General features: G+C 31.7%; 1 protein-coding gene across 2 annotated transcripts in view; it reads right to left on the bottom strand.

Annotated features, from left to right (window-relative positions):
- Nucleotides 1-10,265: 10,265 nt before the first annotated feature.
- LOC124534545 (chondroitin sulfate synthase 1) overlaps nt 10,266-22,517 on the bottom strand; it is a 64,821-nt gene continuing 52,569 nt past the window's right edge. For both annotated transcript variants that reach the window (XM_047110438.1, XM_047110437.1), the window contains 4 exons: nt 15,445-15,625; nt 14,393-14,550; nt 13,392-13,593; nt 10,266-12,785 (listed from right to left, as the gene is read on the bottom strand). In XM_047110438.1, the coding sequence (XP_046966394.1) occupies nt 11,626-12,785; nt 13,392-13,593; nt 14,393-14,550; nt 15,445-15,625 (1,701 nt within the window). In that variant the 3' untranslated portion in view covers nt 10,266-11,625. The remainder of the gene's footprint in view (nt 12,786-13,391; nt 13,594-14,392; nt 14,551-15,444; nt 15,626-22,517) is intronic.

The following is a 22,517-nucleotide window of genomic DNA, read 5'->3' as shown; positions in this document are numbered from 1 at the left end:
ATAGAATGTAGATGAAGATAAAATGTAAGTTTAGTCATTGTGTATCCCGAGTATTTTCGCACTAAAATAAGGCCAAATAAAATAAAGCCATTTTCCTGGCTTTATTTTATTTAGGTAACTTGTAATGCTTAGCAAATACAGTATCTGAAATACTTTACAAGAACTACTACAGACTGGAAATAAAAATAAATTTACTTATTCAGTCAGCGAGGCAAAATATACCTTTGACACTAAATATTTTTTACTTAAATCTCTATATAGGGACAAATAGTAATTATATGTTTATTTCATCCGCTGCTCTACTGGCCACAACGCGACCTAGTTGAACTGTACCATCTGATCATTATGAAACGCAATCCCACAGCTAATCGCTCCTATCTCGGACATAATACGATATTACATAAACTTGCCTCATACAATACTAAATCGTAATAATCATCAACTTATAATGGTTTAGATTTTCGCGATTGTCACGTACTCGTACCAAGCAATCAAGCTGCTCCTCTTGGTATGAATCCTACTTATATCATAAATGAGAAATATTTTCTTTGTAGTTCGTATTTTCATTCCAGCAGATTCTTATGCAATTTGGCGTAGAAGATGATTACGTCGTGGAATAAAACTGAGGTTACTTTTAAAGATTATTGTTCTACTGACGGATTGCAATAAATGCCAGGCAATATTTTAAAATTATTTAAAACAGGGCTTACATCAAACTCAAATAATTGGGCATACATATTAAGCGGCCATTTTAAAATGAGATGCTAACTGCGCAGGATAAAATACTAAAATAGAGAATTCACTCGAATTCATATCGAGTAAAATTATGAGAGTGGAATATAAATTTCACTCTCAACGTTTCTCATAATTTCCCACTCTCTATTTCTAAAGTTGGCTCATAAGAGACAACTTTATATGACCTAACAGAGGTCATTCAGAGGACAGTCAGTCTTTTCCTTGTCTTCCTTACAGAATTTACTTGCTTTACTTGGTGGTAGGGCTTTGTGCAAGCCCGTCTGGGTAGGTACTACCCACTCATCAGTTATTCTATCGCCAAATAAGAGTACTCAGTATTGTTGTGTTCCGGTTTGAAGGGTGAGTGAGCCAGTGTAACTATAGGCACAAGGGACGTTACATCTTAGTTCCCAAGGTTCAAACTCAAACTCAAACTCAAATTCCTTTATTCAATATAAAAGCATTACACTTACTTATTGATTGTCAAATAAACACTACCACCGGTTCGGAAAAAGGAACACCCTGACCTGAGAAGAACCGGCGAAAGAAACTCAGCGGGTCTTTTTTTCTGTTATTTTTTTTTTGTCAAATTTATAAGGTACATAGTAGTATATGATTAGCCAGGAGGCGATCGTTTCATTCCCAAGGTGTGCTATCAAACATAAACTCGCTAATTGTATAGTAACCTTTTGCACACAAGCGTTCCTTAACATTTTTTTTAAATTTGGCAACAGAAGCATTTTGAACGCTTTCTGGGATCCTGTTGTAGAAGCGTATACATTGCCCCACAAAAGAGTTACTGACTCTATGCAGTCGAGTAACAGGAGTAACAAGATTGTGTTTGTTCCTTGTACCAATGTTATGAGAATCACATTTTCTCATAAAAACATTAATATTTTTCCGTACATACAAAACATTACAAAATATGTATTGAGAAGCAACAGTCAATATCTTAATTTCTTTAAATCTATGCCTTAATGATTCCTTGGCTCCTAGGTTATAGATTGCGCGAATAGCCCTCTTCTGCAGCACAAATATAGTTTGGATAGCGGCTGCGTTACCCCAAAGCATAATACCGTAGGACATTATACTATGAAAGTAACTAAAATATACTAGCCGAGCCGTATCAACATCAGTAAGTAATCTAATTTTTTTGACCGCAAATGCCGCAGAACTCAGTCTACCCGCCAATCCGTTTATGTGGGGGAGCCACTGTAACTTGGCATCAAGAGTAAGGCCAAGAAATTCAGTTGTTTCAACTGGATCCATCGATTCCCCATTGATAAGTACATCGGGTTTTACATTTTGCACATTTGGTGTGCTAAATTTTACAATTTTAGTTTTTTTATTATTCAGTCTAAGATTATTTACGCTAAACCAATGTACTATATCGGACATAGCATTGTTTACATCGTCATACTGAACCTGTTTCCTATTAATTTTAAAAACCAAAGAGGTATCATCAGCAAACAATACTATATCACGTTTGTTCCCAACAAGAAAGGGCAAGTCATTTATGTATATGAGGAATAGAAAAGGTCCAAGAATTGATCCTTGTGGGACCCCCATACCAACTGAGACCCCAGGAGACCTTGTCCCTTTAACGTCAACCCTCTGAATTCTATTGTTAAGATAGGAAGTCAGAAGGTCGAGTGCACATTCTCTAATTCCGTAGTGATATAGTTTCCTGACCAGAGTTTCATGCTGAACACAATCAAAGGCTTTGGATAAGTCGCAGAAAATCCCCAAGGCATCCTGCGACCCCTCCCAGGCCTCATAGACATTTTTTATAAGTTCTATACCTGCGTCGGTAGTCGAGCGACCCCTCATGCATCCAAATTGTTTTCTGTGAAGCAGATTGTGTCTATTGAAATATGCTAATAATTGATTTAAAATATTTTTTTCAAATATTTTGCTGAGGGTAGGTAATATTGAGATAGGCCTATAGTTATTAGGATCTGAAGTGCTACCAGATTTAAATATTGGAATGACTTTACTATGTTTCATCAGGTCAGGAAATATACCACGCTGAACACAATCATTGAATATTATTGCAAGATAAGGTGCAATCACATCAATAATTGAGTTTATCACCTTTACAGAAATACCCCATAGATCAGCAGTTTTCTTAATGTCTAATGATTTAAATGCACAAATTATGATATTGGTGTTTACAGGGGTAAAATTAAATTTTGATTTGCATTCTCGTACATTTTCTTTCATCAATGATTCGGCAACAGCTGGAGAAGAAATAAGTAACCTAGTTGTAGAAACTGGTATGTCAGCAAAAAATTGTTCAAAAAATGAAGCAACTTCCCGTTCACTATTTATGACTTTATTATTAATATTATTATTATTAATAATTTAAGTTTAATTCGGAGCTCCGATTACCACTTCTACCAGTTTCACAATTTATAACTTTCCAGGTCATTTTTATTTTGTTATGTGCATTCTTAATTCTATTTTTTATAGTTAAAGACTTAGCCAGAAAGCACACTTTTCTAAATAATTTTGAATAGTTACTTACATAGTTGGCAAAAGTGGCACTATGATTGTACGTCCTTTCATTATAAAGCTCGTACATTCGTTGCCTACTTTTATGAATTCCAATAGTAGCCCAATCATTGAATTTCAAAAAGTTTTTTATATTAACTGTTTTAGAAGTGAATATTGCATTAAACTTGTTTCTAATTAATTTAAATAGGTTATTATACAAAACGTTGGGATTATCACTAAGAGTTAGGTGGAGGAGATTGGCCATAATATTACTTCTAAACTTCTCAATACGACTTCTGGTCAAAGGAACAAACATTATTTTTTCACAATTGCTTATTTTATTAATATGAAAATTAAATAAAGCCTGTTGTCCACAGTGATCTGAATTTAGTTTATTAATAATCATTTTATTTTGTGGAATATGGGTTGCAAATATATTGTCTATGCAAGTTGCTGTGGAATCTGTTATTCTAGTTGGTTCTAAGAACAGATTTACCAGATTATATGAATTTAACAATGATCTGAATCTAATACTTGTGGTTGTATTATGCAGTAAATTTATATTAAAATCTCCACAAACAATAATTTCTTTATTACATTCAGATAATTTTGATAAAACATTTTCCAATACATTTTCAAACAATTCATATAATCCACTAGGGGGCCTGTATACGCATACAACAATGACACGCTCAAGCTCTGCACAGGCTATTTCTATAGTTTGCTCAATAGAAAGGCTCACAATATCTTTACGTTCCTTAAATTTAAAGTGTTTACTCATAAGTATTAAAGAGCCACCGCGAATAGCTTTATTCCTACTGAACAAACTAGCCAACTGGTGCCCACTAAAGTTAAACATGACCTGATAATTCAGAAGCCAATGTTCAGTTAAACACAAAATATCAATATCATTACAGGTCAAAAATAATTCAATATCTAGGTCCTTCCCTAACATTCCTTGAATATTTTGGTGCACCAGGTTTACAATTTTATTATTAGTTATTTTCCTTTTCTTTTTATTGGCTTCTATGGTAACTATACTATTGGTGCCAGAGACTACCTCTATTGTCTTAGAGTTTAATTTAAATTACTTGGAACATATTCCAAAATATATGGTCTTGTATTATTATACTGCTCAATAGAAGCAGTTGTCTGGTCAACCAAACAGTTGGTTGATTTTGTAACAATAAAATATGATAGCGTGCTTGCTATCTGTCTCTTATAAAAATTTGATAGGTGACACCTATCACATGTCAATAAACATGAACTATTATTAATTATATTATTAATATCAATTAATTCAATTTTATTATTGATGTCATTTTTTGATACATAATAACTATTTGTCATTATATGTAACCTATTATTTAATTTAAACCTAATTGCATTTTCCTGTGGCATATCTTTAATATAAGGAAATGTGAACATTAATATTCTTTCTACATTTAAATTTAATAATTTAGTGTAATAATAATCAAGAATTTTTTTGTTCACATTTCCCCTTCTCCCAACTAGTATGATTAGTGTAGTAGAAGGACAATGAGTACAATTCAAAATACTATTCATTATATGTGAGTAACTTGCACCTGGCATACAATAATTTGTTACTAATTGTCCCCTACACATGTCATTGAGCAAAACACCCATATCTCTTCCCATTCCATCACTATAAATTTTAGTACATTTTTTGGGAGGAACATGATGTGTTTTGCTTGGTATGGCGCTGACATGAGCTGTTGACTGAGATGGAGGCACCATACCAGAGCACAGCCCAGAACGATCCCCAGAGTCAGAAGCGCCCCGACAATCACAAGCATAGTGGTTTATGAGAGAGTCAAAGCGCTCCGAATTATACTTACTTAAGTCTAGTAGATTGTTCATGGCTGCGATATGACCAGTAATTTCATTTTGGGACAGTTCATATTTTTTTGATATGGTGTCTAAGGAGCTTTTTAAATATGATATCTCAGCCTGAAGAGCAGTCACATCAGCCTCATAACCTTGTCTCATTTCTTTCACATTCTTATTATACTCAATCATTTTTAATTTGAGTGTATTTCTTTCCTTACAGATTTTTTCATAATTAAGGCAATTATTTCTAGATTTTATCAATTTTTGTGTTTTCTTAATATACCTATTAATTTTAATATATTTCTTGAATTTATTATTACTTAATAATAAAGGTTGATGGCACATTGACGATGTAAGGACTAGTAATATTTCTTACAGCGTCAATGTCTATGGGTGATGGTGACCACTTACCATCAGGTGGCCCATATGCTCGTCCGCCAATCTATACCATAAAAAAAAGACTGTGGACCACTATGAAAACATGCGACGGATAACTTTTTATTAGTCCAATCCGGAATTTAAACTTCGTGATTTGCGATCGTATAAACCACTGAACCAACGACAAAGCTGAATTTTAATTCACATATTTCAACATATAAAATGATAGATATTAATAGTAAAAAAACGTTACGATTCATTATAATCATACGGTACTAAAAAAAGTAGAAAGTTCCATTCATACTTCCAATATTTCCTTTGAGTTAGTTTTTGTTAGGTTCGCTTCATCATCGTTAGTTCAAATTACATTTTGCCGATATGGATGCGTTGTATATTAAGTGCTTCATCATAGAGATAAAAAAAATATAAGAGTTTCTAATCGTTATAAATCGATATTTTATTGATATACATTATTTAGTTGGATGGGCCATATTAGTAAGTGGTCACAACTTTGACATTTTGACTATTCCTTCATTGTAAATGCGCTTTTAGCTGAACTGGCTCACTCACCGTTATATAAGAGTATAAGCGTTTCTGTTTGACGGTAGAATTTGATCGGCTGTTAAAATTAATCAATAATTTTTAATAACAGTAATTTACAATTTTTAATAGTATATGGAATGACATACTTGCTTAAATCAATATTTTCTATAGTAGCGTTGTCACGAACAGTAAATTTACGAGACGAAATACGAATATCAGGTGAGATCTCTGATCTTGTAACCGAATATGCAGCATTTGGTACGAATTAATCCAGTTCGAAATGGTATTTATTACATTCCGCTTCAGGTTTCATTTTTCTCAAGACTTTCCTGTCTAGTACTTCAAAATCAAAAAATTAAAATCAAAATAAATTTTATTCAAGTAGGCTTTTATAAGCACTTTTGAATCGTCATTTTACAATTAAGTGAAGCTACCACCGGTTCGGAAAGTAGATTCTACCGAGAAGAACCGGCAAGAAACTCAGTAGTTACTCTTTTTTAACATTTAAAAAATACAACGTCATGTTAATTAAATACAATTATTTAGATTAATGTATCCTGCTTGGAAGTCAACAGGTATTACCTCCACGCTTTTTTATCATCTATAAAATCTTGTATCGAATAATAGGTATGCTTTTTCTACCAATATATTTTTTACAAACGATTTGAATTTACTCAACGGGAAAGTTAAAAATGTCTGCGGAATTTTGTTATAGAAACGGATACCTTGCCCCAAGAAGGATTTATTGACTTTGCGGAGTCGGAAACTTGGCGTTATAAGCTTATCCTTACTCCTAGTGCACATACAATGATTATCACTCATTTTATCAAAGTGATCAATGTTACTGTGAATATACATAATATTGTTGTAAATAACAGTGAGTATTCCCACTTTGTTAAAAACATCCCGAAGAGAGTCTCTAGCTCCAAGATTATAAATAAACCGGATTGCTCTCTTTTGTAAAATAAAGACAGATTCAATATCTGCAGCGTTACCCCAAAGTAATATGCCATATGACATAATACTGTGAAAATAACCAAAATAAACTAAACGAGCGGTATCAATATCAGTTAGTTGTCTAACTTTTCTAACCGCGTATGTTGCGGAGCTGAGTCTTCCTGATAGGGATGATAAATGAGAAGTCTACTGAAGTCTGGAATCCAATTCTATTCCTAAAAACACCGTAGTATCAGCTACTTCACGACGGTCACCATTTAAAGATATATTATAATTTTGCTTGCTAACATTAGGTAGGGTAAAAACTACACATTTTGTTTTTTGAGCATTCAAAACTAAATTATTTACTGTAAACCAATTGTGTATCTGTGATAATGCACCGTTCACATCGTCATAGTCATTTTTTTTCCTGTCAACCTTAAAAATCAGTGAAGTATCGTCAGCAAACAACACTATATCACAAATACCCTTAACATAGAAAGGAAGATCATTTATATATACTAGGAATAGAAAGGGATCCAAAATTGAACCTTGTGGAACTCCCATTTTTAACGTAGATCCAGAAGACTTTATTCCATTAATGAAAACTTGCTGGATTCTTTGACTTAAATATGAAGCGATGAGTTCAAAAGCTTTACCTTTAACACCGTAATATTTGAACTTATAAAGAAGCGTTTCGTGTTCTACACAATCGAATGCTTTAGATAAATCACAGAATACCCCAATAGCGTTCTGTGATTTCTCCCAAGCATCGTAAATATGTTTGAGAAGCACAATCCCCGCATCAGTTGTCGAGCGACATCTTCTAAAACCGAATTGCTCACCATGAAAAATAGCATTGGTACCGAAATGGACGAGAAGTTGATGTAAAATATTTTTTTCGAAAATTTCACTTTTTTACTTTTTTCCAGAATATGAAGTACTGTAAGTACTTCATATTCTGGATGAAGTCGAATATCGAAAAATATCAGAATATTTACCCAAACAGTTGGCAACGATCTATATGAACTGCAACTAATGGCATATACTGAAACATATGTTGCAAATACCGGATTGCTCATCATGCTCAATAATCGGTAACTAGTCTAGTTACCAGACTGATTTTTGTTATAGAGTGTGAACCGTCATAATCAGCCACATAATCTGCCAATTCGTCATGGACATTCGTTAATGAACAAACAGGATCGAAGGAAGGAGTTAAAACTTGTAGTTACTCTTTTTCGACTGACTATAATTTTTCTGTAGGTTTTTCATTTTTATTTAATCTTGAAGACGAGAGATTTACTACTTACCCTTTTTATGAATACGCCAATAAACACAAATATTAATATTTACATAATATTTATTATTTTGAATTTTCCAGTCGAAGCTTTGTTGATTATTGATATTATTTTAAATATTAATTTTAATTATTTATTCATATTTTTGTAAACACTGATTTCATTTAGTTCTATTATGTTATTTAACTAACAAACTATAAAAGTTTTTTATTCAACATTTTTTCTCAAAAGTGATTGTCCGCGTACAAAAATTATGTATTTCAATGTAAATAGCAAAGCATTCTAATCTCATCTAATTTTCCACGATGACGAAATATCCATAACAATGGCTGTGAAAGTTCGCTAATTATTTTAATGACACATAACGACATCTCTGTAATGTACCAGTTATTTTAAATACGTAGAACGTTCTCTATGGATTTTTAACCAAAAAGGTTTTAAATCGATCTTAATGAATACTTTTTAGTTACTTAAATACCTATTAACAGTTTAACGAGACACTTAAATGACCCATGCAACTTTGCAAAAAATTAACTCAATTTTGTTTTTTTAATAGATATACTGTAGGGTTTTCTTGACTGACACCGGCTCCAAATATAAAATTATTCGGCTATATCCGGCTCTAAAAATATGTTGAATACGCAATTATTTCATTACTTTTTAGTGCATATTTATTTGTTTTTAAATAGTGTTTTGTTTGAAGTCGGTTTTTCTTTTTGTTCAAACAATCATTAACAAAAATATAAGTAATAGGTGAGGAATACATATGATTGCATAAGATATTTAAAGCTCTGGAGTATATTTGCAATATGAGCAATGAAACGAACTTGGTGTTGTTCAAAGGGCACTTAAACTTGGTTTAGTTGCGCACGTGGCTTGAAGTGATAGGCATGCTTAGCGACAACCCATTCACCTACCGCATGGAATCCTAAATAGGAATCCCATAATGGCACGAATGACGAGTTATTCTATTACAACTATAATAATTGCTTAGTAATATCAATATCGATACCTATAAATAGCGCTACTCTATTCCACGTGTGTTGAATTTATGTTTCTCAATCGCATCGGTAAGTGTTTATATAATAAATATACATTCTGGATCAATCATATCTGGAACATACATTGTGTTGGTCGTAGAGTTTTGTGCAGATCCATTTGGTTGGATAGCAGAGAGTAATACTTTGTGTTGCTTCGGTTTGAAGAATTAGTTTACTCACAGTGTAATTAAAAGCATTAAACTCATGAGACTTTAGGTACGTAGTTAATTGCAAATTGAGTGCCAATGTCTGCCAGAAAGTTAGAAAAAAACACAAACTTTCTAAATACTATTTTGTCGCTTAATTTACAAAAGTAAAAAAAATATGAGTTATTTTTAAATGACAATATCCATAAATAAATATCTTGGTCATGTGTACTTTACGAAATCAATGCTACCTATACGAACTTTTTAAACTATTTGGTGAATACGTAGGGATAGAATATAGTGAATCTTAAAAAAAGTTTCATCTACCAAGTTTGTGGAACAGATACAGCTCTAAACAGAAACAGAAGAATAGCATTTACAACTAATCGTCAAAAATCAGAGTGTTGGTAAAACGGTGCGAATTTTACCTGTAAAAGAAAAATAGGGCTTTTTTTACAATTTTTTACCGGTAACATATTAATATATTATTCAGCAAAATTAAAAATATAGGATATATCTAATAATACAAGGTATTTTGAGAAAAATTTAATTTCGTAAAAATCACTCATCGTTCACATCACATTACCGCAGAAATATGCAATTACCTACTTAACACTAGAAGTCTAGAAAATTGGCACTTAGTGAGCACAAAATTATATTTACAGCGAACAGATTTTAATAGAAAATATTTATAATACTTATTATGACAATGATAACTTTAACGTGGAACATTTGTATACATCTACATAAACTTATATATTACATATCAATGTAAGCAGTGTTTATTAATTAATTTATCTTAGATAAGGCAATTTGTAAAACAATTCGATTCTCTTATATTTAAGTTACTAATTTGGCTTGTTTTTGAGCCAGAATAAATAAATACAAATGAAAAAGCCATACCTAATTCTATTTCAACATATTTTTTAGCCATCTAATCTATGTTCAATACAAGTAATAAAAAGTTAAAACATTTTTCATTTTAAAATACAAGGAATCAATTTATAATAAAAATAAAATTATACCATTGCCTAAAACTGCGTTTTCATCAAACAGTAATTGGGAACTTTCGGTTCTTGTACTCAGAAATTCACAATAATTTTAATGGTAACAATCCGCCTTTACTTTAACATATACGATTTCTTAGAACATTGTGAGAAAGGGGTGATTAGTTAAATAATTCTTTCTTCTTCTTTCGAATGTCATATTGATAAGGACAAAAAGAGAGCAAGCTGTGTTTAGACACACTGCCAAACATAATTTTTTAAGTAAAGCCGTTAATAATTAGCACCCAATTATGTTACATCTTTATAGGTAGTTTATACAAACCCTTCTCAACTAGTAACTAAGGCTTTCTTGCATCAATCATCAAGAAGTATAATTTAAATACCAAACATTTTAAAAGCATGTATTTAATATTTTTTAAGATTTAATAAAATATGTAAATATATATTTTGAGTATTGGAATTGGTACGTTAATTTACATAACGATCTGTTTATATTAAAGTATAAACATATTAAAATAATAGCAAATAAAAATACCTTACTAAACGCAAAATAAAAGTGAGTATAACAACTTTTAAATTTCAAATATATTCATGACACAAAATTAAGATGGCGACGGTATAATGTAATGAAGTTGTCTCTTTCACACTCATGTTGAAAAACAGAGGGCGACACAGTCGATTCAAATAAACGCTATAATTGTATTGATCATTGGTAAATAATTCGTGATAGTGACTCAATTTACACGATCTGATATACTTTTTTTTTAATTAATGGATTTATGTACATATAATTTCAATATTGTATAATTATTAAAATTGGACAATAGAATAAATTGATCTAAAAATATATATCATTACTAGTGCTTAGGAACATTTATTAACTACCTAAATTACATCTAAGTGTATATAAATGCTTCAAAAATTAGGATTTCTTATACTCAAATGCCATTGAAAATGCCTGCTTCAGACCAAAAATTTCAATCTAATAAACACATTTTACGATAATATTATAATACAGAACGTGACAATTAATTATTAAATAATTTCTTACACTATTATACATACATAAATGTCAAAATTAAGTCAAAATGATAAAAACTGTTCTACAACATATCGATATTTTAAAATCACAAATGATTTTTGAAACCAAAAAAATTATGAAATTCGAAAATAACCTACTATAGTCCCTATACTAGCTGGCACCTTTCTCCCCTTGCGGCCACAAAACTTCAGGATGATTAAGCATGTAATATGTCATGTGCTTCTCGCTACCGTAAGTGGAAGCCTTTGTTCCGAGACACATGAGGAATTGACTCTTTTCCAATTTCTTATCACAGTCAACAGAGTGAAAGATATGCACTAACGTCTCGTCCGCTATTCTATACACCGTTAAATTCGACTTTATTAAAGTCTCGAACAATTCCACGTCCTCCAAACCCCACCCCTTTATATTCAAATCGAAACCACCGACTCGATCAAAGTCACATTTATAAATACTAAGTATACCAAAACCGTATTGTCTGAAATAACCGAAATCATCATTTATCACTTTACTATATTTCAAATTCGCTAATTCTCTATCACTTTTAGTAGCACCGTCTTCGCTTTCCACGTATTTACCTAAATCTGTATTCATAACGAGAGTTTCGTCTTTGAATTTGTTATAATCGTCGCCGTAAACGACTTCAGGATTATATTCACTGAATACGATTGGAAAGTACACTTGGTGATATTTGACCGTGTTGATTCTTATTCTCCTGAGGGTAACGTGGTTAAACATCATGTCCACGTCTATGAAGAATACTAGACTATCACTAGAACACTGCTTGATGCCTTCTGTTAAGGCGGCACCTCTCGAAAATGTCGTCGAACCCATTTGAACTATTTTTATATCTTTTCCATAGACATCCCTGTAGTGATTCACCAATGATTCTGAATTTGAATAATCTAATGGGCTTTTGCTATCTAAATATAGTACTACGATAAGCGAGACAGCTTCGTCGCTCTTTAAGACGATATCTTCGTAATTCTTCATAAATCGATTGAAGACCTCAAACCTTCCTAGTAATGGGAGAACGAAGTGTATCCGTCTATCATAGATAGGGTATTCGTATTCATCGTCACCCCATTTCAGGACTTTTGGTAAATTGCTCTGTATTTTAAGCAAACTATTTTCGAACGCTTCTCTGACGTTCAATTTGCTGATATCAAGGAAACTGTTCTGCACCTGTGGATCGTCGAAGTCTTCATAATCGTTCTGATAATTTTTCCCGTTGAGATCTAACTGCTCAAGTATTTCCGGCTCCTCGACTGGTGGAGGTTCGCCCATGGGCAACTCTCGTATGTCAGTCCCTGGAAAAAATGTTGAGAAATATTATAACTTCCACAGAAATAATCAATGTAAAATTGATATTATGAAATTAAAACGAATGAAACAAACATCGTATTGGCTAAAGAGCTTAGTAAATTTTAAGTACAGAAAATCGGAATTATATTTTAACGAAGATATTCCACTAGAATTCTTGGCATCATTCCACGCGGTCATGTTTGTATCGTGTATGGTGGTTATTTTTATTTTTTATCGAGTATATATTTATTTAAGCCAACTGATAATGATTTCTTCGGTAGTTGAAACTAAATACCAATAAAATTCTTCTCTGATATACATAGTTTAAATGAGTTTATTTATAAAGTTTACATTGTTTCAACAAAAAACATTTCCTATTCTTTAATTTTGTGTATACCATATTATAGAATTTTTACGGATGTGAACACATACACCCAATGGTTTTGGAATAATTATTGATTAAAGTCAACTTCGGGCAATCTGTTACAAATCAATTTTTCAATCGTCATTATTAATACAGAAACACATGTCATGCCAAATCGGGATGTCGAAGAAGTTTCGAGGTATTCATGTCAGTGGAGTAGTAGGGCAGCGTAACAGTCGTCACTAACCCGTGAAAGACTGCTGCAGGTAGGCGTGTCGCCTCACGGCGGCGGTGAGCTTGCGGCCGCGGTAGCGCCGGTATCGCAGCAGGAGGTCGAGCACGTGGTCGGCGCCGTGCAGCGGCTGCAGGCGCGTGTAGCCGTACAGCAACTCATTGAAGTCGATCACGCGCCCGCGCTGGCGTGACGGCGCGTTTATTATCTCCATCACCTGGAACAGACCACCCAGTCACAGTTGTCAGTATTGATATAGATATTTTATTAATTTATTTACAACTTAAACTATAAATAACTATTTATAGTTAATAGCACTGGGAGAGGCCTATGTCCAGCAGTGGACAAAAATAGGCTGATGATGATGATGATGATGATGAACTTAATAGTATATTGGTGTAATGTGCATGTGCATAATCATTAATTTTAAATAGATTATGAGTGTAACAGAATAGAGTTATCGAATCCACGAGAGAGATAAGCGTCTCCCTTGTAGCCTCGTCATCATCATCATCAACTTGCTATATTAAAGTACATATGCCGACTGTTTGTTAGTTGTCATTTTCGTACATAAATATTGCAACTATTTAGTGTTAACCCTTTCGTTAACTGACAAAGTGCCAGTAATCTTCGGTATGTTATTTTTTATCTTTTGTTCGTTTGTTAATTTTTTACACAATATTTGCGCAATGGCTGAGATGAATATTGCTAAAGTTAATTTGGTCGGCTGGAGACTGGCACAAATCTATTAAATTCTAGTAAAATGCGTGGGAAAAACCGCAGTTAAATAAGAAGCTCTTACTTTATTGAAACCTTGTTGTTGTCAAAGACCCTAAATATCGGCCTTAATAACTGACGATAAAATAAAATACAATAGAAATGTTGCCAGCTACTTACTCAATCATTTGTATATTCATAAACAGAGAAGGATCGTTTTGCTATGGTCCAATTTAAATTGCGATAACTGAAGTAAAAAAGTTGTATAAGTATATAATAGGGAATTTATGTAAACTGACCTCCCTTATGACGTCATCCATAGCCTCTTTCAGCGGAGTCTCGATCCTCCGCTTAGGGTTAGAATGGCTCACGGAATAAATAGACTTGCTAATGAAATCGAATGGCACGATGTCCTCCACTGTGTCGGGTTTGTATCTATTAAAGTCAATTGGAGCACCTGAAATACAGATAAATATATTTTAAATATATTCTAAACAATAATCTTTGACTATAATAAAATAATTTGGTATTTGCGTAGGATCGTGTTCAATTGCAGAAAATGTCAGCCGTTTTTGTAATCAGCACCACTAAACATGGTAGACGTGACCGTAGGCGAATTGAATTACCATTTCATAATTTATATTGTCATTCTCTATATCAAGTTTTTAATACAAACACATTATAGAATGTATTTAATAAAGAACTGTAAAATTATTAGTACGGATAGTAGATTTTCTTTCATTTTTCTAAGTAGAAATGAAACTAAAAATTAATGGAGTGAATTTGTCGAAAATTTTTCAATAATTGTCAGTTTGTTCGTTTAAATTTGAGATTTTTTACTAAAGCACACGTAAAAGTTCAGTGCCCGAACTCCTTACTGCGGCGTGGCGGATTGCTGTTATCGGCTTATGAGAGTGAGCCAATAGAGGGTGCATTTATGTTTACACACACACTGGTGATCTATGAAGTCTCTTTCGCAGTTTGCTAGTCACTGATAAGAAAACTCAATCGTGGGCAAAATCTGTCGACAGTATACATGATACCATTATTTATGGATGACATGACTTTTTTGGAAACATTTCAATAATTTGTATCAACGATACACTGTGATTTGGATTTGGATCTTCAACAATGTAAACCTAACATTACTTAGTATCAGGGATTTATCAAAAAAAAAAAAACAATTATTAATAATTTGGAAATATGTCACATATCAATAATGAAGCTTCACTAAAGCCATTTCGTTTAGAAGTCGGTTTGTGAATTCTAGTGGAATTAATGTTTATCGCTATTTACTTATTACTATAAGGCAGATTTTGTTTTGTTTTAACGTATGCTCAATTAATTTTACCTAGTATTTTATTGTTTCCCAAGTATCCCGGTTCTCCTATTTTTACAGGGAAGAGTGGAACGTCGCCAGGGAGCACGAAGTTTGCCACTTCGTCGGTTGCGACTCCGAGTTCGCGAACAGATGATGATATATCCCTGTGAAGATCTAACGATTGTTCTCTGAGGTCCTGGATGTGAAGATTCTGAAATCAAATAAAGAGAACTGTCAATTCAGGCTCCAAACTCTCAATACAAAATGTTCATATAGCAAAGCGTATATCCCAAATTGAACTGCCACTCATAGTTACTATAATCGTTTCATTCCAGAATCCAAATTATATAGACAATTCTTCTTTATGATTTACCCATTATTTCTAATACAATACAACAACTACAACAACAGACTGTAAATTCTCACTGCTGGACCAAAAGCCTCCTCTCCCTTTGAGGAGAAGGTTTGGAACATATTCCACCACGCTGTTCCAATGCTGGTTTGTGGAATGCACATGTGGCAGAATTTCGATGAAATTAGACACATACAGGTTTCCGCACGATGTTTTCCTTCACCGCTGAGCACGATATGAATTATAAAGACAAATTAAGCACATGAATCAGCGGTGCTTGCCTGGGTTTGAACCCGCAATCATCGGTTAAGATGCACGCGTTCTAACCACTGGGCCATCTCGACTCTTACATTAATACAATACAAATTATCTTATACATTAATAGCGTTAGATGATTTTTGTTTCTGTGATTTTAGGACGACAGCTGCGCATAGAGAATCTGTTAACGTTTCATTTTGAAGAGATCCAACTCCTAGTACAGACAAATAAAGAGGATTCTTTATAGCTATTTACTATTTGAAAACGTAAACAAAATAAAGAAATTTTGCTATCGGCAAACTCCAATACTAACTAATGTATTTGACATTAGATTTCATTTAAAAAAGATTTCATCACTTTGTCACCAAGAGTGACTTGCAGTTAACAGTGATATTAAATCAAAAATAAACCTGTCATCTCTTTGGAAATTCTTAAATATCTTTCGAATATATGCGAAATTTCGCGCGCGAGTTATTAATAAAAAAATCTTACTTATTGTCAGACACATTGACTAACGACTTTGATAACTAACTTGTAGAGCATAGTTTTATAAATTAAGTAACCTTCATTGTTTTTACAACAAAATAACATGTAGCAACGCATTGGCGGTCCTGAATTGTACACGATGTTCTTATAACCTTATCTTAATCATGATAATTTTAGATAAAATTAAAATCTGTATCAAAATGATACTAAAAAAAATGCTGATAAAATTCATATGTTCTCATTCTAGTTCCGAAGATCCTAAATAATTCAAGTTGTGATATGTAAGATATGTTTGATTTCTTTGAAGTGCTATACAAGTGACAATGTACACATATCGATACCAACAATGATGATGCATTTTGCTCTTTTTATTTAGATTTATTTTATACTAGCTGTGCCCGCAACTTCGTGCGCGCTCTAATTTAACAAATAATTGAGAAAAGAGGTATTGTTATAGTCTAAGCTACTCCATATTACATCAGATTTCTGCCAAATACCAACAATGATGATGCATTTTGCTCTTTTTATTTAGATTTATTTTATTCTAGCTGTGCCCGCAACTTCGTGCACGCTCTATTTTAGCAAATAGTTGAGAAAAGAGCTATTGTTGTAGTCTAAGCTACTCCTTATTACATCAGATTTCTGCCAGTGAAAGTCCTGTCAGAATCGATCCAGATCCGCTACAAGTGGATTTTGATCGTCTTCTTGGTGAGATTAATTTGAATAAATTAATTTCATGCTTGGCAGTTTAAGAAGTGAAGAGGAAATCTGCCCGTATCGGATGTATTGTTGTTCCATGTAGACAAGATGTATTCCCACCAACAGGTTTACCCTCCAACACGCATTGGAGCAACGTGAAATAACTTTCAGTTGGTAAAGAGACTGTTCAGTCCGTACAATAGCAGATTGTTACTTTCCTTTATGTTTAAATATAAACTATAATACGTGAACATCAAAATTTGGAGTAAAACTTTTAATATTTTATTACTTTCGTTTTGTATGGGATTTATAATATGAGACGTCATTTACTAATAAACTTAATTCATTTGTATGTTTCAATACATTCGCTTATCGTATCCGTTGTCTGGACGTACATAAACCGTTCAATGCACTGTATTATCTCCTCTTAGAATCGAGTGTCGCAGGATGTCTTAAACCTCGTCGATTCCTAATCTCTTAAGTACTTTTAAGTACGTTACTTTATTAATAATTGAGATTATCTATAACGATATATGTATTTGTAAACAGAGAAGTTTATTATTAAAGTATCTCCAATATTTGGTACAATTCATTCAGTGTTACCAAATTAAAAATCTTATGGAGAAATATATAAAATAATACTATATCTATAAAAAAATACTATCTTTCGAAGTCATATAATGTAAATACTATAAAAATTCATATAAAGTATATTTATAAATAAAATTTGAATAAAACATCAGTTTTAGGTTGTTATTATTTAATAACGAAAATCACATACTGAGACTCTTGAACCATAACACTCCTTTTGTGGGAAGTCGTGTAAAAAAGATAAAAGCAATGTACATTCCTTTACATAAATAAAGTAAATCTAGACGTAATGGGGTAATAAATTGTAGACTTTTTTATTTCTATAACTATTGTATACGAAATAAGACCTGCACTATAAAGTTCGAAGTAAATAAACTAAAGATATGTATAAAAATATATCTAAGTTAAGAATTTATTTAAAATACGAATATAGTTCAATTAGTTATAATTGGCTGTTGTTGTTGTTGTTAAACAACAACAACAGCCGGTAGATTCCCACTGCTGGGCTAAAGGCCTCCTCTCCATTTGAGGAGAGGGTTTGGAACATATTCCACCACGCTGTTCCAATGCGGGTTGGTTGAATAAACATGTGGAATGAAATTTGTCACATGCAGGTTTCCTCACGGTGTTTTCCTTCACCGCTGAGCACGAGATGAATTATAAAGACAAATCAAGCACATGAATCAGCGGTGCTTGCCTGAGCGGTTAAGATGAACGCGTTCTAACCACTGGGCCATCTCGACTCTTCAATTAGAACGAGTAACACAAAATCATATTTATTTTTTATTTATTTTTCGAAAATTCATTATAACCAGGCATAATTTATTATCTATTGTCCTGTTATAGACGTTACGGTGGGGATACAATATTACTACTCAAAATGCAAGACGTAATAGATTAGTTGATCACTACAAAGAAATACAAAATTGATGTATTAATGTTAGCTGCACCTTTCATCATATTGATATATGAGTTTTTGTGCTAGTAGATATGGTCCAGTCGTTGGAACACATTAAACCTCAAAGAACAAATCTTCAGACCCAGACATGCGACACAAAAAAGGTTTTATTTTATTTATATTTAACTATTAAGTGTCAATTTTAGTAACAATTATTTTACAACACATAAAAAATCTTACCATAGTTATATTTAAATTTGTAAAAGAGGCAAGTGTGTATACCAACTATTTATGTTTTAAGATTCAGAAAATCAAAGGCAGTCATAATTATTAAGAATTCGAATGTAAGTAGTTAAACGTTAACGCCTGTGTATATGCAATACGCGGATACATCAAACCCGCAAATCTGTTCAGAAACTTTAGTTTATTTTAACATGTTAACAAAAGTTATGCGTGTTCATGTTTATATTAGCTTATATTACAAAATAACCTCTCCCATCTGATGTATTCCGTGACTCAGGATATGACATCATATCGCTGTAAGGAGCGCTAAAAGATATACTGAAAATAATCTAAGTCTATTATTATTCACTTGTAATACTTTTTAAACATATTTATAAATCGCTGCGTTGTTCAATTTAATTACAACACTTTTTTAAGACATGCGTCTTTCAGTATATATTTTTGTTTCGTTTTTGTTTCATATTACAAAAGACAATCAATAAGTAATTAATTAATCCAATCAAAAAAGGTCTAGTGCCTTTGCCAATTCAAATATAGATTTTTGATAATCTGCTTATTTTTTTTTTGTTTGTTAAGAAAACAAACAGTACAAAGCAACATATTTAAACAAAATACAAAGTCAAATCATTGACTAAGACAATTTCCAAAAGTAAACAATACATAATAATGGGATAAGAAAAAAAAGTGTAAATTACAATTAAAATCAGGAATTTACAAATGGAGAAAATTATTTGTCGAATTTAATTTTTAAGATACACCGTATGCACATTTATTATCTGGAATATTGTAGTATACTAAACAAATGGTATGACAATTAGAGAAATGAATTACCGTCATCGTAACATGAACACATTTTCATTTATGAGTTCAGTTCAGTCAGAATTACGCATCAATTATTGTACTCATTTTTCATTGAATATTATCTTCACGTGCATACATAATCCGTTGATTGTTTAAAGTTACAACACATAGTTGGCAAACAATTAGAAAGTATATTTTTTCGTTATTCCGAGTCAAAAGCTGAAACATTATAGAAACACGTGGACAGCATACAGTTATGAAACTGTGTGCTATCATAACGATCTAAAATCAACTATAATTATTGAAAATTCTATATCTATGAAATTTATAAAAAGTAATATCTTTTTTTTTCGGAAGTTATTCTTTAGGGCAAATTGTTGTTGATATTACACACTTGTAAATTTCCTTCTGTTTCCCTTCACCACCAAGCATACATATATTACAAACATAAATAGCACATGACAACACAGATGATTTGAACACTTATTTTTGGCTACTCGGTTTGGCAATGTTAAACATATACTTAATATGGATTTAGCAAGTATCGCTTTTTTTTAACAACAACTTCCGAACAAAAAAAAAGAATAACAGAGAGAACAGGAAAAGGTGAACCTTTTTTTCTTCGCCTATTTATAGACATTTTTCTATAGCTTCTGTACATAAATAAACTTTTAATTATTTTAAGTTAGGTTTATAAGAGGAATATTTTTTACAGATAATCCAACGTAAATTAAAAAAGGAGACGTAGATTCTAATAATAAAAAAGAGTAAAAATAATAATTAAAATGAGCTAAACAAACGAACAAACGAAACAATTACAATTAGCAGTGAATGATGTAACAAGGTTTATACATAAACAATGCACGTACAAATTGATAGCGCATGTTTGTACTGTAAAATAATATGATCTGTAGCCTTAGTACGAGTTTGACAGTTAACTTCATGTAATTTACTTTCGGTTTTCTTTTCATACAAATCCTATCAGCGCCCCAAGCGTAAACGCAGAGGAACTAAAATCGGCAGTACGAGTTTTTATTACTAACGTTATCGACTTCGAAGTCGAAATAACGCGCGGTTTTCGACATTTTGGTAGTACGAGTAACACTTTTGACAGATTTACGCATGTAAATTGACGTTTTCGTTACTTTCTTATCGAGTTTGAACTCACTGAATTTATTTCGGTGAGCGTCAGTGAAACCTATTTTTGAAAATTAATTACTAAACATGTGAGGCAATATAATGCTTGAAAACTAGCTACAACTGTTACGGTAGTCTTTTAGAACATTAAAAAGCAACGAAACTGAATTCTGCGGTGAAATTTATCTTTAATTAGCCGTATTTTAAACTAACATATTTTCTTGAGAATTGCCTTGGAAAATGTTAATATTTTTATGCGTTAACATGTGAAGAAGAAATGAGTAATAAATATTAACTTATTTTCAATATATTTACAAATATGATACAAACGCAAGGTGAGTCTAAATATAACATATATTTTTAAATGGCATGCTAATGTATTATTTAATTACATCGAAAATAAATGATAATAATGTAAAAGAATATAATTCAATTATCATAATATCATAACATCGCTTAAACAAAATAGTAAAACAAGTTATAATTGAAATATGTATATTGTTTAAATGAGTATTTTCAAAAACATCAAAAATACTTAACATATTTTTGTTATTATTCCTAACAATATTGGTAGCAGTTGAGAATGCTTTGAAGGTATGATGGGGATCATGCAAAGTATAATTAACTGTCATTCTTTAGTGTAATCATTATTAATAAAAATATATTTTTTTTTCAGGCTATGAGTGAATCAATCCTTTATTTGCAGCAGCTATACTATTATTAATGATGATTTGGTGCAGACAATATCCAAGAAACAAGTGACCATGCATTGAACAGTTATCTACATCTCTATATAATTTCCTTTTCATTTAATTCAAACAATAAATATACTGAAAAGTGGATTTGTCTCTTTATTGAATATCTATTATTTTCTACGATATTGTAAAATGAAATTGAATTGAGAATGATTTAAAAAATATGCATTATTATATTAGAAACATCTATAGGTTCATTATTATACTATTATGTATGTTTATTAATAAATGTTTATAACTTTTGTTTTGAATTCTCATAAATAATCAACGTCAAAAACACTCATTGCTTAAAAACATAGAATGTTATTTATCCTTTTCCAAAAAGTAAAAATATAAATAACAATAGTAGTATAAAACATATAATTAAAACTATTAACTCTTTATTGTTTAATGTAAATCAGAAACTTTATGTATGTAGTGCATATAATTATATTTTAGAAAAAATAAAACAAATTAAGAGAAAGTAATTGTTAGGTATTTGTTTTCAATATATTAAACTTTATTTTCACAATGATTCTTGGAGTTAAGAGTGATAGACATAATGTCACACTGGAAAATCAATAACTATTGTTTTGATTTCTCTCAAATAATCGACTTCAAAAACACTCATAGCTTAATAAAATAGAATGTTGTTATTTATACTTTCTCAATTATGGGGTATATTAAAACAGTTAATTAAAACTATGAATTCTTTATTGTTAAATGTAAATAAAAAGCTTTATATATGTAGTATACATATAATTATATTTTAGGAAAAATAAAAAACAAATTATGGTAGTAATTATTAGGTATTTGTTTTCTATATATTAAACTTTATTTTAACAATGAGTCTTGGAGTTAAGAGTGATAGATGTAGCATCACACTGGAAAATGCAGCACAGAT

This window comes from Vanessa cardui, chromosome 13, assembly GCF_905220365.1.
Source record: "Vanessa cardui chromosome 13, ilVanCard2.1, whole genome shotgun sequence".
Lineage (NCBI taxonomy): Eukaryota > Metazoa > Arthropoda > Insecta > Lepidoptera > Nymphalidae > Vanessa > Vanessa cardui.
The sequence above is the reverse complement of the archived record's forward strand: the minus strand, read 5'-3'. Positions and strand labels throughout refer to the sequence as shown.